At 47.8% G+C, this 16794-nt stretch overlaps 1 protein-coding gene across 1 annotated transcript; it reads right to left on the bottom strand.

Moving 5' to 3' along the window:
• Positions 1–3580: 3580 nt before the first annotated feature.
• On the bottom strand, positions 3581–12278 carry btg1 (B-cell translocation gene 1, anti-proliferative). Its single transcript, XM_080022408.1, has 2 exons — positions 11809–12278; positions 3581–8043 (listed from the first exon to the last, which is right to left on the bottom strand). Exons 1-2 carry the CDS (start codon positions 11951–11953, stop codon positions 7637–7639), a joined length of 552 nt encoding a protein of 183 aa, XP_079878534.1. The 5' UTR covers positions 11954–12278; the 3' UTR covers positions 3581–7636.
• Between the last annotated feature and the right edge of the window lie 4516 nt (positions 12279–16794).

Genomic DNA, 16794 nt, shown 5'->3' with positions numbered 1-16794 from the left:
GCTTTAGAGGGAGATAAGGAGGCAGGGCGGCAGTCAGGGCTCATGAGCCACCAAGTGGGTGAAGCTGACCGGGGCGGAGGGCGATAAGAGAGACAGAGCTCCTCCGGCGTTGTCTTACCCTGGGCTCCCTTAAAAAGAGCCGGCCTCTCCACCAACGAGACAGGGCGGGGCCTTCTCGGGTAAGTCACACACACACAAACACACCCAGAAAGTGATATGCGAGCCTGCCAGGGCAGCTGCACGGCCGGCGCACGTGGCACGAAGGCGGGGCGGCCATTGTTTCAAAGTTAGATGCTCTGGCTTCTGATGCGTCTCTCGTCCGTCCCCGCTCCTCCACACATTCGTGGTGAGTCCTGATATTGTATCCCGAAAGCGAGGTCTTTTTTCCCTTTCGCCAGCGCGCGTGAACCTCGCGCCAACGTGTCGCTTGACGCTGACACAAAGCGCTTTGTAGGCCCCCCTCCCACAAATCAACCTCCCAACCGTTCTTTCTTCGCTTCAGTCATTCCTCCCCCCCCCCCCCCCAAATGCTCGGTCGGTGCGCACCGGCCCCCGAGAGACAAGGGCCGCGCCGCATTGAAGGCCTTTGTCCGCGCTGTCTCTTCCTCTCTTCCTGTTGTTGTCGTCCCCCTGGTAGGACGCCGGTGGGACGGGAGTGCGTGGCAGGGCTGAAAGCACTCTGCCCCGAAGGGACGGAGGGAAGAATTGTTTGACGAGAGAGTGGGGGAGAGAGAGAGAGAGAGAGAGAGAGAGAGAGAAGCCCATTTCCCACATGGAATCTGTAACATTGCTGGATAAAAAATATCCGGCAGAGGCTTGGGTAGCCATTCCCACATTGGCCTCCTTTACGGAAAAGTTCCGTATGGAGTCTGTTCCCACATAGATGACTGCTACGGATACAGCACGAATGGGTCGGGGTTGGTACATTATGTCCAGTATAGATGGGAATGTTTGGACAATCTGTCGGACATAGATTACGGACGAACAATCTGAATGTTTTTTTTGTTGTTTTTCCCCGTCTCCCCGCCCCTCCCGCACGGACTCGGTTCCATCCGCTGCAATAAGGTCCCAGAGCCCTACGTCCCCGGACGCAATAACCCAAACCCAATGCTATTAAACCAGCGTGATCATTTTCAACCCGTCCTACGCTCTCTACCCGTACACCACGTCTTGGGTCTGAGTGGCCTTTTTAAGAATAAAAACAATCAAATGTAGGAATATAAGGACACGTCTCCGTAGAGCCTGGACGTGTTTCAGTCACTCATCTTTGCGGTCGAGCGCCGCGGTTTCGGACGGGACTCACTCTTTTTCCGATTGTTTTAATTCTTTCGGAAAAAAATCAAACAACTTTTGAGATAATTGTGCAAATAAATATTCAGAAAAAAAAAAGACAGTTTGTGCTTCATTGGGATGGGCTCCAAACCCTACTCTACGTCAATGTTACCGCTTCCGTTCCCACACACTTCCATTCACAGCCGTACCGGCATTTTTCCCCCGGAAATGATACAAAGTCAGGAGAGGGGAAATTTACCGAAAGACCTTTACGGAACATTGACACCGGCCCCTGTTCTCACATGAAGTCGATACCGGAACATTGCCAGTAGATTTACGCCTTTCGGTGCAGGCGGGATTGGGGCTTTAGATTGTTGATAGCGCTACACCCTAGATACTGATATCCTCGTCCTTGACCCGCGGACAATGGCTCCCTTCTCTCACGACACCACAAGACTAGTGAGAAAATAGAAGCCTGACGAAGTGTCAATGACAAAGCGCAAGCACGGATGCGGTGCACGCATACTTCCCCAATTGGAATTTGATGAAAGAGTTTGTCCCCTCGCCAGTGGACGCACACGCACACACCTTCTTGGCTTTTGTTCTCGATCAACGGAGCACACTGAGGCGTGTATGGGACGGGCTTTGGGCTTTGCCCAAGAAGTTACATTATCATATGACATACCGCGTGTATATATCGTTGTGGTTTGGCTGACTATATAGCGGCTGAAGGGGCCTAACTTTGTACATCGTTCCAGCTAATAAACAGCGGCATTAATCTCACCTCGTCCTCCCCCACATCCCTCTGTGGTTATCAACCGCACCCTCCTGCGTTAATCACATTGCCTCCGCAGAACTGCGTGTGTTGCTACCCGAGAGTGCGGAAGGGCAGAAAGTATTACGCTGGTGTTTCATCAGTGACCAGATGAAACTCCGATGCAATTCAGAAATGACAAACTGAGCCCCGTCGCAATGAATGGACACACGAATACAATGAATACAAAGCGCAACCGCCCGAACCCCCGTCCTCACATCCCCGACGGCTCTGAATTATTTAGCCATTTTGTCAAGCACTCACCGGCCTCTGCAATCTCGCCCGGATTTTGTCTTCGGTTTCGATCAAAACATCTTGCTCAAGTGGGTTATTGCAAAAACATGTCACAGGAAGGTTACGAAATCTTTGAATCTGGTCTGCCGCTACCAGCTCTCTCATTCACTTTCCAAAATGGTGTTTTCGCTTCAAAACAAACCACACCTCGGGAACCGCTGACCCTGCTTTCACAAGACGCATTGAATGCAGGGGGAAAAAAAAACAAAAAAAAACAAAACAGACTTCCGGGAGACTTTTAAGATCAGGTGAAAAGTAGAAGAAATCACTCCCAAGAGCCGAGATTCCTGTCAACAGGGTTGACACAATTCCTCAATGCGAAAAGCCTAAACGTCAGTGGAAGATTACAAACCGTCCCCCACACACTACTTGGCTGTTGAGGGCGTCGACGCGTCACCCTGGCCCCTTCGCACGAGCCAGTCTCCGTTCTCTTTGTTCCTCGCCAATGCTCCTGAAAAAGCAAGCTCCTCTGGTTCCTACTTTCGTCTGCCCGTCCAGAGCCAAGCCGAATGTTTGCCCTTTCGTCGGCCTGCTGCTAGGCAACCCCCGCGGAGAACTCGGGAGCGGGTGCGGCGATCGCGGTCATAATCTGAACGCCCTGGGGGGGGGGGGGGGCTTGCAGCGTCAGCAGGTGCGTCGAGTGCTTTGCCGAACGTTTGGGAGAAGCGTCCTCCACCTTACGGCGATCCGCGGTATCTTCCCGATCAAGCCGGTGGGAGCACTCGCGGAGCATGAGTTTCGGCTTGAGCCTGGCAAACTTTGTGTTTGTGGAGATTTGGATGAGAAGACTAAGCGCTGACTTGGACACTGATTACGCGAAATTCAGCGCACCGAATGCGTGAAGGTGAGACCCAGAACCCTACTAAACGCGATGTGCACTTTCCCCGCCCTCCTCAGTCCAGGAAAACAGTAAAGGGAGATGGAAGAACCGACATCATCACATCTCCTCAAACTAGAGACGCGCGTCAGAGGTCAAATTTGGCCGCCACATCCTCAACTCAGTGACGCATAAGCAAGAATGCACTTTTATCCACTAGTAAGCCACCCTCCCCAAATGAGTGTACGAGGCAAACAGAGAGATGAGAACTACTACCCACTACAAGAAACTCAAAAGACCAAGAAGTCAATTTGCCCTGAAAGATACCCAACTGGATTATAAGAGTGCATGCCGTGGAAAAGAACGACACACAGCCAAGGGAATATGTTGCCAAGATAGGAAATCTTTTATTACAGAGAAAAAAAAACAAAAAAACCTTTTCTTCCAAAATATAGAAATCTGTACAACTTCCGCACAATCAATTTACATGAACTGTACAAATTTACAGCAGTTCATCACAATATACCCAAGGAAGAGAAAATGAACACAATAAAGATGTACTGACATGAGATCACAAGATAGACAGCTTTTCATCTTGGGTAAGCTCAGATTTTTTTCTCTTTTTTCTATTTTTGTATGTGAATAGAAAACATAAACAAAGGATAAGTCTATGAGTACAGATCATGGAAAACTGATATTTTTTTTCTAACCAAAACAACTTTGGTCCTTGCCAACACTCCCATCACGAATGGCTTCACTTACGAAAAGAGTTATTTGTGTTAAAAGACGAAATACAAAAGGAATATAGTTAAAACACCTCAGAATAGCAATTATTGGCACTTCCCATGTGTAATGTTATGTACTCTACCATCTGTTGTACAATTACAATACATTCTACAATATGTAAAACACTGCAAATGTGAAAGTGGCAATAATTTAGCTCATTGATGACAAAAATAATACAACTATTCCCTTCCTGTTTCATGTCTTAACATGCACAACTTTTCCATAAGGGTATTTATTGAATGTCTGAGGCCTGAGTTTGGCAATACATTCCAGGAGAGACGACTGCGTCTCTAAATAAATGTCACACAACTTCCACTTGACATATTTTAGTGCATTTTTATGTGCTATTTTACTTCTACTTAAAAAGGACTCTCGCAACACCTATGTGCACACAGGCTGAATGGATGCCATATTGGTAATATTGTAGACTTTAAAAACCTTTTCTGGTTGTGGTACTCTCAAAAAGGCGCTCAGTGGGATGTAGCGTTTTTTTTTAATTTGGATGTTTTATTTTTTTTTTCTCGTGGGATACATATAATTTTTAAGTGAGTTCGATCACCAGAATCAAAATCTTATTAACCAGAGAGGGGGAAAAAAAGCAGGATGGGAGAATAAACTGAAAGATATTAGCAGTGTGACCATGAAATACATTTAGAGCACGAGTGCGAATGACTCTCGCATCAGAAATACCAATCGTATAACGTATTATATGACATAACAAAAGCTGTTAAGTGGAGCAGTGTGGTTTTATACCGGTGTCCACTGTTGAAACCAAAGATCAGGGCTCCTATCCCAGCTAACCCCAATCCATCTGCTCAAAAGTGGAATAACTGCTTCTCACAGATTGCTGGAGAGAGCGCCAGTCGAAAGCTGGGGGGTGTGTGGGGGGGGGGGGGCGGAGGGGTTGCAGTGCGTCAGCGGCCATAGCTTGTTTACCCATGATCCTCTCGGGCTTAGTGGAGCTTATACACTCATAGGTCTGGCGATGACTGGTGACCTAGGTGGCTAAGAAAGACTGCGCCAGCAGCTGCAGCCCGGAAATCGCCCTGCAGCCGCAGTGGCATCTGCTCCGGCTGTGTCTCCCATACGGCTCTGAACGGGGAGTGGACAGGGGCCAGTCGTCACATCCTTTTAACTTGCATGTAAACAAATGTGCTACCTAACCCTAGCATTTTAAAAACGCAGCGTAATCCAGTGAAGTGATGTGAGAAAACAAAACAAAAAAAAAAAAAAAGGCCTAGTACCCTCAATGACCCAACCCGGCCCACGTTCCCTCTCCACTCACTAGCCCCCCTAGTGCTGCCTGAGCACGCCAAGTGCGTGTGCTGGTTTGTTTCCACCACCACCGTCAAAGGAAGGATGGAGGGCTTCAGGCCAGGAAGGGGGCGTTGGATTAGCCCAGAGAGGAGGCTGGAGGGATTGTAGCTGCCCTGGACGAGAAAGTCCGGCCCCTGGCCCCCACTCTGTGCGGCCAACCTCCCCTGCCTGCCTTCCTTACCCAACTCCCTGGGGTGGTGGAAGATGATATGTGTCACATTAGGTCCACCTGCATCCACTGGGGGGGGGGGGGAGGAGGAGGAGAGAGGGGGGTGGGGGGGGGGAGAGGGTCAGTAAACAGCAAGCTGGCTGGTGATTGGCTGACCAGGAGGTCTGAGCTTAAGGGGCTATGTGGCACTTGAGGCACTCTCAGCCCTACCCCGGGGGGAGATTTCGGAGCTGCTGAGCTGGACAGGGAACCCCTGGAGAGGGTCCCGCGGCATCTCACAACATGCAAGCTAAAATAAGCCTGCGTCTCAAGAGTAAATTCCAGACTAGCTCATAGTTTGACAATGGACGTCTATGTAAGGCAGTTTACACTGAGGAATAAGGGTACTCTTTAGATATTTCTACCCCTCGTCATTTAACAACACGTAATGGGAATTAAAAGTGAAAGGCTGACAAGGCCTTGCGTGGTACTGGAGTCTTGTGAAGTTCATCTCTGAACAGTCGGTGCCTCAGACCTCCTTTTGGCCAAACTCAGTCATCACATACTAGAGAGCGTTCAGACAAGGTTTGTATCAACCACTTTAAACCACGCTGTTGTGGTCGGAGAAGCAGCTCAGCTCCGCATCCTGCTGGGTTCTGACAAACAATGCCATGCGAAGGGATGACAGAAACTGTATTAACACAACAACAAAACCACTCTCCACTAAACGGCTCTGAAATGTTTACAGATACAGTGTAAAAATGCTTTCAGTCCAGAGTTGCACACTCCCTATTTAATACACATTACTCTAACCCAACGCGGGAGCTACAGTATGAGCAAATGGCGAAAAATGGGGAGGGCGGGTAATACGGCATGAAAAGATGACATTCGAGTGGATGGAATGCAGGCGATTTCTTCTCAAAAGTACACATTCCACACAATCTGACGTCAAAGTGCATTCAATGTCAATTCTGACAGGGCCGGTTGACCTGAACTTTAGTAAACAGGGCCCTCTATGCTACACTTTGAATTTTGGTGATGCAAGGGGAGGGGGGGGGGGGGGCAGGGGGGGCGAGGGCAAACAGAGGATGCAAAATGAACAAGACATGGAATTTGATTGTGAACTTCAACATTCATTGAGCCAGGGGAAAGGGGGTGCGGAGGGGAGCAGATCCCTGCCCCCCACCCAGAAAGCTACGACACAAACATGAGTGACGGGGGTGACCGTGCGGCGTGACACCCCGGTATCCATAGGTACCAGAGCGTCAGCACATCTCACTTACACTTACATAGAGGCTGATAGCGGTGTGTTTCATCAAGCTAGGTGTTTGCAGGAGACCGGGGAGCAGGAGAGGTCAAGACAGACGGCTTTCGCCGCAACAGCCTCAGGATAAAAGATAAAAACGGCAAATGCCGTGTGGTCCGCAGAGGAGTTAAAAATAAAAAAGGAGGCTCTTACAAAGGCTTTTTTTTTTTTTTTATACCTTGGGCTTAAATTGGAACAGGCACGGTCCGAACCTCAACCCTGTCCCCATAGGAAACACACCAAATAAAAACACTAAAGTGGAACGAAAACTCTGTTTAAAAATTCATCAGGGGGTAATTCTTGTCCGAAATACCTTTACAATTTTAAAGGTTTTGGCGATTTGTGGTGGCGTTGGTAAAACATGGTACCCATAGTAACCACAAGTAAGAAAAGTGCAAAGTCAACGTTGATAGACCTCAGTGTTAAAGAAATAACAAAGAAAAAAAAAAAAAGGAAAAAAAAGGAAAAGCCCCTTTCAGCATTGGAGACCAATCACCATGTTGTTTGCAGGCAGGGTGGCCGGAGCCTGTCTGTGGGGTGGTCTGGTAGGATGGGTGGTTTAGCTGCCCCAACAGTTCAATTTCCAATTAGCCTCTCCTGAAAATAACAGAGCACCCGGCAGATCCGATGACACAAAAGAACAGACGATGATAGGGGTAGACAGGGTGGGTTAAAAAATATCAAACCTATGAGGTTTCCATCACCTGGACGATAGGCCACATCCTCTGTTTTTGTTCCATTCACTTTTTTTTTTTTCTCTCCTTTCACTATTTTAAATTTGTTTTAGCTTTAAAAAATAAAAACATAAGGCTCCCCCTGATCCAGTCGAGTGACGTGACAGCACGGCCCTGAAAAAGAGCAGCCTCGGGTCAGCGGTGGCCCTTAACTGGACACAGTCATCATGTTGTAGGCTTTGGAGGGACTGGTCCTGCCCAGCACCATCAGTTCCTCCTTGCAGCTGATGTGACTGTCCACCATGGGGCCTACGGACGCACCGCTTCCTGAGGGGGAGCCCGCAGCGGCCGGCACCGGCGCTCCTCCGACAGCCACCGGCTGAGACTCGTACAGGACACAGATGGAGCCATCCTCGCCGATTCGGTAGGACACCTCGAAGGGGTCCACCCAGAGCGTGAGCTCACTGGGGAGTAGCAGGTACAGTTGCTGGATGGTCAGGCCGATGCGCTGACCGGCCTGCCACACCAACGGGTCCATCTTGTGGTTGATGCGGATGCAGCGGTAGCCAGAGCCCTTGCAGGGCCTGTCGGGGAACCAGTGGTGCTTGTATTGCTCTGCAGAAGAGAGAGAGCGAGAGAGAGAGAGAGAGAGAGAGAAAAAAAAAAAAATCTTATCAAATATGCACATTTCGTTCTTGGCTGAATAAAGAAACGAGACATCTGCTACCATTGCTTGCTAATAATCAATATTTGGTTTCCATGGACACAAGTGTCATTAAATAAATAGCCCTGATAGGAGAGCTTGAGTGATAATGTCCACAATATGGTTTACAAGTCCATTATACCAGGAAACAATGAACTTTGGACATTGTGCGTGTGAGACCAGAAGAGAACATGGCAGTCTAGAGACAGAGTAAGCACAGCATTTGTACATTGTGGAAGATAAGTTTTAAATTAATAAATCACAAAAAATAAATAAAGTACACGACATAGATACTGACGCAACACAGTATTTGAATAATAACCCAGTACAACATGTAAGACACAATATCAATTACTGAACACCTTTGTTTTCTGGTCCGGTTTTAAACGACTGTTTAGTAAATTCTGCCACTAGACGATATCCATCTATCTATATGCATGACCACAATTTCATTATGTATTTCAATTAACCAAATACTTAAATGTAAAATTAAAATAAACATTTAACTTTATGTCAGGTCGTTGACGTGCAAATCACCTTACAAGCAAACAAATGTTGACTTAAGGTCTGATAAGCACCCAAACTGGTGTAGTTTGTCTGCATCCTGGGCCTACGTGACAAATAGAAGGTCATTAAATTGCACAATTCCCTTTCTGCCACAGACTCTTCCAGGGCTGAACAACGGTGCCCAAAGTATCTAGGCCTCCACCAACCATCTGGGGAGGAGAGATCCGCCTCTTAAAGGGACAGCCTGCTATTTTTCTTGAGTTTGTGGCAGTCAAGAACCATGATGAATACGACGGCCCATTATAACGTTACGTATGTGAGAGATTGGAGCGGTAAACAGGGGAGAGGAGGGAAGAGAGGAGAAAAAAAAAAAAAAAAAAAAAAAAAAAAAAAGTCTTCAGCCACCTGGACTGAAGACTTCCCATGGTTTTATACGGCCGTAAAAAAAATAAAAATAAAAAAGCTGTATTTTTTCCCCTTTTAAATTTTCGGTTTGGCATATTGCAAGTATTTTGTTTCGAGGTGCTGCTAACAGCACAAAAGGCGAGGCTAAAGACTGATAAGATGATCGGATAACCTCCCCCCGCCGCCCCCAACCCCCTGGGGGTGGGGCTTTATTTATTAGCGAGCCTGCTGCTTGTGAAAAACACAACTAACCGCCTTCCATTTTCTTTTAACAGAGTCCTTTAAAACCGAAACGCCGCTCACGCCTCTTGTAATGCAGGGAAGGGTCTGCATTGAGAGCACGGGGGCCCCCGGGGGCCACCTGCACACCTTGAAGACAAAGGGGCAACCCCCTCCGCCTCGTCTTGAAAGGGCTGTGTGGTGCCGAGCTCACGGAGGGCTCGGCCGCCCTGAAAGAGCCGAATAATCTGTGAGCCCCGCTCGGACCACAAAGACCCCTACCTACAAGCAGCTGGCAGAGGATCTGCCCAACCGGGAAGAAAGAGGCTCGGAAAAGCTCGACCGGGGGGCTACACGAGGTGGACTTCAACGGTGTATTTGAGGCCGTTTTTTTTTTTGTTTTTTTTTTAAAGATGCGTGAAAAAAGAAACACGCAATTATGATGACTTGGTGTTTTGAGGCAAAGTTCGGAGAGGCTAACTTTTCTCAGGGCTGTGCAAGACCTTGCTTAAGGTTTCTTAGGGCAGCGCAACCCGCGCTCCGTTAAGAGTCACCGAATAAACAACAATGGAACCCTGCAAAACTGCATAACACGACCGGCGTGGCTTTTAATCTGGTTATTTGGACAATCGCCGCCGCCGCCCCCCCCCAACCCAGTCGCCACAAACAAAAGCCAAGCGCTGGGTTTTCCACCACACAATCACAACAGTCAGTGATTGCTGCCCCGGCGGACAAAGGCGCTCGGCTTGGCCTAGTTTAGTAGCGGGCGCCACAGGATGCTCGCGCGCGCACTTTTTGCTTGTGCACACCGAGCCCATAACGGCTCCAGGAGGCGGAACCGCCCCCCCCCCCCCCCCCCCCCGGTATTCGGCTACGCCGTACCGAGGCGGGACCGTGTCGTCCGCCGCGAATTCATCTCTCAAAATTCGACCGAACTACAAAAGGATCCCCGGGAGGATTCGGTGCACGGCCGACGCGTCACCGGAAGTTCTCACGCCGGTGTCGGTTCGGTTCTTCCTCTGGGGGGGCTACGACGACTCCTCTCGAACCGAATCTGGGAGGGGAGGGGTGGGGGTGAACCAAACTTTCACCGCTATGGTGGAGTGCTTCAGTCCTACAAGACAATACTCCCTTCAGAGGCAGCAGCATAACAACCACCCACCCCGCTTTAAAAAAAAAAAAAAAAAGAGCGGCGGCCATTTTGACCAGACCGTCTCCAACTTCGGCTGTTTACAAACAGTCGAAGTGGCCTTTTTTTTTTTTTTTTTCAAACCCAACACAAACAACAACAACAACAACAACAACAAAAGGACGACATTTCTGGGATTTGACGCAGTTATCCGGGTCGAGTGTTGGGACTAGTTGCTATCGGGTTCTTCGCCCAACACAATAGGGCCGCCGCTGAGAGACAAACTATTTTCAAAAAGAATGACACACACACACAAATTAACAATAGCCCTATCTTAACACACACACACACACACACACATTAAGTTTTAAGCTACTCAGGAGACACAAAGAGGGGTCGCTGCGGCGGCGTTTCTCGCCTAGTAAACAACACTCGTTTGAGTAAAAAAAAGAAAAACATGGGAAGAGTAGCGGGCAGATTTGAGAAGCGGGGTCAAATACGTTTATAACAAAGCGGAAGACCGTCGTGTACGAACACGGGTTTATACGGACAGGCCGCGGTGCTCGGTTTGTTTTGATTTCGCTGAATCTTGGAAGCGGGACAACTCAAAAAATAAAAAAATAAAATTAAAATAAATTAAAAATGAAGATCGCTGTGGGTAAATAGAACCATGGTTTGAAGCACACGGCTTTGTCGGAAATAGAAACGTGTCAGAACACGTCGATTCTTTTGTTTGGAAATTCGAGCGCAAGTCTATTACGCTGTTAAAAGGACGCGGTCACTCGACGGGCTTTTGTCGTCGGCGCCACCGGGGGGCCCAGCGGGGCCGTTCTGTTTTTAAACGTTTCGTTACATCAAAATGATGTTTTCGTCGGTGGCGTCACGCAGCGCCACGATCCGTCGAGTGTTGTTTTCCGCTCGTCCTTTCGCCCGAGCGCCTCGTCGGCCAAACGGAGGCGCACTTCCTTGTCGGAGGGAGGGAGACAATGAATCAACAACTCCCTCCGACCCCGTGTAAAAACGGAGGAAAAACAAAAAAAAAAAACGCGATTCTTTCGACGGCTTTCGATCGCGGGACCGATTCCCACGACGAATCTTTACAACAAAAACACTTCACAGCTGTTTACCGGACACGGTGCGCAAATGGCGCTGCCGCTGAGAGTACGTCGGAGAACAAAGGACGTATCTTAATCCTCAGAAGACTGACGTCACATTTTTTGGGGGGAAAAGAAAATCAATTTAAAAAGAAACAAAAAGGAGACACACGTCTACCACGTCGAATCAAAGATTATACTTCGAGGTATATTGTTATTTTTTTTGGGGGGGGGGTGGTGGTGGTTGGGGGGTTGTTGTTGTTGCTGGAAGTGAGCTGTGCGAGGGAGAGAGGGGGAGGGGGGGGGGGGTAGTCGGGTCTTACCAGCCAAAATATCCTGTAGGCTTTGGTTGAACGTCTGCAGCTGTCGGTCGTTTACGTGTCCTTTTATCCGCAGGAATCTGGAGAGAAACCCCACGGCGGCGCTGATCTCTGGCTTCATGGTTCCCCGGGCGCAAAGGGTATGCATCGAGGAAAAACGGGGCAACAGCCACGACGGTCCGTGCGCTCCTCCGGGCTTGCTGCCGTGTCCTGCGGCTGGTCTCCGCCTCGTCGCTGGCCCCGCTCCGCGGTCGCTGGTGCGCTGTGCGTCGCCCCGGCGCCGATTTCCTGGGGCGTTTATCGGTCGAGGGACGCCGAGGAGCGGGTGGGGGGAGGGTGGGGAAAAGAGTCGCGGCGGACGGTTGCGGCGTCGACGGCGGTGACGTCTGTTGTTGGTAAATAGAGCAGGAGGAGGAGGAGGGGGGGTGGGGTGTTACCACGCCGCGCGGACCCGTTCCCGTCGCACTGTGTCCTGCCTCCGCCGGAGTGAAGCCGAGGGAGTGGGGGTCGGCTCTTTATAGCGCCCCCGCCCGCCCCGACGCGAGGAGTCGGCTCCAGCAACAAAGAGCCGCCAATCGCGTCCCTGCCCCGGGAGTGACGGGGCCGGGGCGGGGCGGGGTCTGTGACGACGCCGCTCTGAAAATAAACGCACCACGTGAGCGCGACGAAAGCCGAACCCACGACAACAGCGGGGCGCCGTCCGCGGCCGCGTCCGCGCGGTGGTCGGGGACGGGGGGCCACAACGCGCCGTCTGAATACGTCGCGTTTTCGGTGGAATTGTGTCCCGTGCAGCATGGCCGCGTTGCCCGCGCCGGGCCGCCCCGTATGCCCGATTGGGTGCGGACAAACCGTGCCCATATCGGGCGCTAGACTCGGGGTGTGTGCGCCGTGGGGCAGGCCTGTTCTCCGTATTGGTTGGGGCTTGTTCACATCCTTGGAAGATTGGTTTGCAATCCCTTGTTTTTTTTTTGTTTTTTCTTTACTTTACTAAAGTGAATAAAAAGTAGGCGTGTTTACACTCTTACGACAATTCACTATGTTAAGTTTTACTATGTTTTTTTTTTTATAAAGTAACCATGGTACTTTATGGTAATTATGATTACTATGGTCCTAACTATGGTACTCCATGGTTTTACTTAAATCACAGTGTAACCATGGGTCATAAACCCTCTAAAAAAAAACTAAAAAAACATGGTTAAACCCTGGTTCATTTTCTTAAGGGATCACGTAGATAGATAGAACCCCCCCCCCCCCCCCCCCCCCCCCCCCCCACTTTGCAAAAATAACTATAATTCTAACAACGCTACTTATTCCTCAGAAAGGTTTAGCTGGATGTGTCTGTGATATACAGTCGTTCAAGACAAACTGTATATCACGGACGAACTGTACGTATCGTAAGTCTGCTGCTAAATGACATGATCTAAATGTTGTGTATTTATTATGGAAAGAAAATAGGACACAGCAATGGTGGGGCTGATTTTCTCTCTACAGACACGGCAAAAGGTGCCATGATTCCACACACTGTACTGTAAGTGATGAAATGTGTGTGCGTATGTGTGTGTGTGTGTGTGTGTGTGTGTCTATCTATCGGTGTGCAAATCGGGGCGAGTATGGGTGAATTTGAATATGAACATTTCTCTTTGCATGTAAAAATACTATTGTTCGACAACAACAACAACAGAAATGAGGTGGAAAAGGCCCCGGAGGTGAGTTGCTGTAGTGAGTGAGTGAGGCGTCATTCAGAAGGTGCAGGGGACATGCACAGACATGTAGTAGGGCTGCGGCAGGAGAAACAAAGCACGGATCCCATGTCTTCCGCCTCTGGGGAGAAAGGATATCGCCTTTAATGGTGAACCGGTGCCCTGTTTAAAAGATGGGCATGTTTGCAAAGGTTTACGTTCGTGCAAGTCCCAGAAAAAAATCGAATTTGAACCTGATACTTTTTTTTTTCAACGTCCCCTTCTGCCCTCGTCTTCGCTCCAAAACGGGCGCTTTATTCCTACTGATCTCTGTCTTGGTCACTTGACCTGGTGGGGATTTTTCACTTCAGGGCGCTGTTTTCTGTGAATGTTCAACCACACTGTTTTATGGCGGTTTACTGACTGTTTACTCAGTCTACTCATCTTATCAGGAAAAGGCGGACCCCGCTACCAACAATGGAAACCACATATATAGAGGAGCATGTACATTACGCAAATGAAGTGATCGCCGATATCCATAAAAGTGCCAGCTAAAAATATATTAAAATTTGGATTGTTTTAAACAAAATAATCTCACGGTTTACCACTTTAATACTGATCACTATGCTGTTTAGTCGGTATCAATGTATGTGACCAAATAAACTTCTTGAATCTTGAACTGTCGATCGTCTCCCATAACTGCAACTACCGGCCCCCTGGGGTCACCTATTTTCCAGAGGGATCTGATAATTCCTCTTAATGACGTAATGTAATGGAAATTTGGTGTATTTTACATTTACATAGAGAGAACTGGACACAAGACTGGTCGACAATGGGCAGATAAAATCATTGTGGGTACAGAGTGTCGCAATATGTAAATGTAGAAACCAGCCTAGAGATAGACAAATGTGTATTGCAGGTGTGAAACACCAATATTGCTTGTACCTTTAACTAAATTACTCTATGTGTGTGTGTGTGTGTGTGTATGCACAAAACTTCTGAGAATTCCTCATCACGTTATAAGCCACACTATAAGACACAAGGAAAGAGAAGGGGGGGTGGAGTTAATTTATTTATTTATTTTTTGCTTGGCAAGTGTGGTGGCTGTGTACAAGGACAGGTGTAGAGCAAGGTCCCAAAACACGCCTCGGTGTGGAAGCAAAAGAGAAAGAAAGAAATGATATGCAACGGTGGAGAGGCGACAAACCTCTGGGAAAGTCCCCCAAAACCCTGCGGAGGTGTTATGATAAGCAATGTTGCCACTTCCACACACACTGTGTGTAGGAGTAACAAGCCAGATGTCAGTGCGAGTTGTGTTTATAAGGTGGGGGTAAGCGGGCAAAATGTGCCCCAGACGAGGGTGGGGTATCCTGTCCTTATGCCGGTCCCACAGCCCCCACTAATGAATGGAGGCTTTTATCTTGAAACCGCACGTGAACTACAGTGGAAGGAAGAATGTCAGTCTGGCTTTTTCCAAACACACCGATACCTATAGCGTAGACACCGACCGCTCAGTGTGTTCTGAGTTGTTTGTGTTTACGCACAGACATGCCCCCACGACCCACACACACACACACACACACACACACACACACACACACACACACACACACACACACACACATCAGTACTGTCATCAAAAACATGGGCGAGCTTACGGAACAGCTAAACCAACATAGACAAAACAACTGGTCCTTGCCTTCCTAGAGCACACACAGGCTACGGAGAGATCTGGATTCAAGGATTCCCCGAACGTTATGAGACGACCATCGGCCTCCAAGCGCGGATCGTGGCCTTAGTCGAGCGCTTCGCCAGAAAAAAAAGACACTTGGTATTTATAAAAGATTAGCTTGAAGAGGGAAAAAAATGGAGAATATAAATAATAACAAAATAAAATCAAAAGTGAGGTAAAAAAAAAAAAATAAAACCATTGACAAATATATACAAACAGCCCAAAACAATAGAAAACAGGGAAGAATCAGATGGTCGTGAAAAAATAGTTAGTTTCCCATCATATAAACACGATTCTTTTCATTTTTCCCTTCAGAATCTTCCTACAAAGGGTGCAATTGCATGATGGGAATCGGTCGGCGGTGAGTGAGTGTTTTGGGAGTGGCAGCGAGGGGGTTAATCACCTCTGAGGAAAAACAAGTCTGAGGAGAAACTCACTCTCCACCCTTCCCTTCCCCCCAGTTTTCTCTCTGCCACCAGGAAGAGACTCATCTGAGCAAACCACAAACTTTCCATGACTCTCTCTCTCTCTCTCTCTCTCTCTCTCTCTCTCTCTCTCTCTCTCTCTCTCTCTCTGTCTGTCTGTCTGTCTGTCTGTCTGTCTGTCTGTCTGTCTGTCTGTCTGTCTGTCTCTCTCTCTCTCTCCCCCTCCCTCTCTCTTGTTAGTGGTGAGTCTGGATCTAGGAGGAAGCCTCGAGCCGCTGTGTACTGCAACTTTGCCTTGACTCAGACATAATGGAGCAAAACATGGACGCCGCGTGCCTCGGGAAAAGATAGAAAGAAAAACATTTCTTTTTAAAACAATGCCTTTCACAGCCAAAACAAGCTGCTCTGTTTATGTAGTGTGTTCTGGGTTTATTTCTTTCCTTTCTTTCTTTTTTTTTTAAAGTAGTTACACTAATTTAATTGTGTTTCTATTTAGGAATAGGCGCTGTTCATTGTGTTAAATATGTTTGTATAAAACACATTACAAATGACAAACAACACATGTGTTTGTATTTGATATATTATCATTAATATCATTGAATATGTGACTACAACTGACTCATCATCATCAAAAATCACAATGAAACCTTTTTTTTGATTAGAATCAGAATATGTTCTTTCGCCAAATACAAAGAATTTTTCAATGGCGACGGTCAGTGCATTGATGTAGAAAAGCGTTAAAAAAAGCTTAAGTGTCTGAAAACTATAGCCGAATACAAAAAATTGCCAAAAATAGGGAACTTAAAAATCCAAGTTTATAAAAATAAAAATAATTTACAAAGTGAGATTCTATGCACATGATGAATTATAGGGTAAAATTAGTCAATTCAATCAGAATTACTATGTTATTACAAAATTATTACAGTGTGAGTGTAATTGTAATCTCATTATTATTTACAATTATAATTATTATAATTATTTATTATAACTGTGTCCCCTCACACCATCAATATAAATCCTGTTTCGACTTTGTCTGTGCGACAGTGTGTGTGTGTGTGTGTGTGTGTGTGCGTGCTGGTGTGTATTTATAGGGGTGACATTTGAAACACGGGGCGGGGGGGACCTGTTGTAACCCCTCAAGGACAGTTTTGAA

This window comes from Zeus faber (genome assembly GCF_960531495.2).
Source record: "Zeus faber genome assembly, chromosome: 21".
NCBI lineage: Eukaryota > Metazoa > Chordata > Actinopteri > Zeiformes > Zeidae > Zeus > Zeus faber.
This window is presented reverse-complemented; position numbering and strand designations above follow the sequence as displayed.

What these genes read in the sequence shown, in the direction of transcription:
- btg1 (XM_080022408.1), bottom strand. Translation starts at nt 11,953, where the DNA reads ATGCATACCCTTTGCGCCCGGGGAACCATGAAGCCAGAGATCAGCGCC. An exon ending in CCTACAGGATATTTTGGCTG is followed by an intron (nt 8,044 to 11,808) that starts GTAAGACCCGAC and finishes TCTCTTCTGCAG; the next exon opens with AGCAATACAAGCACCACTGG.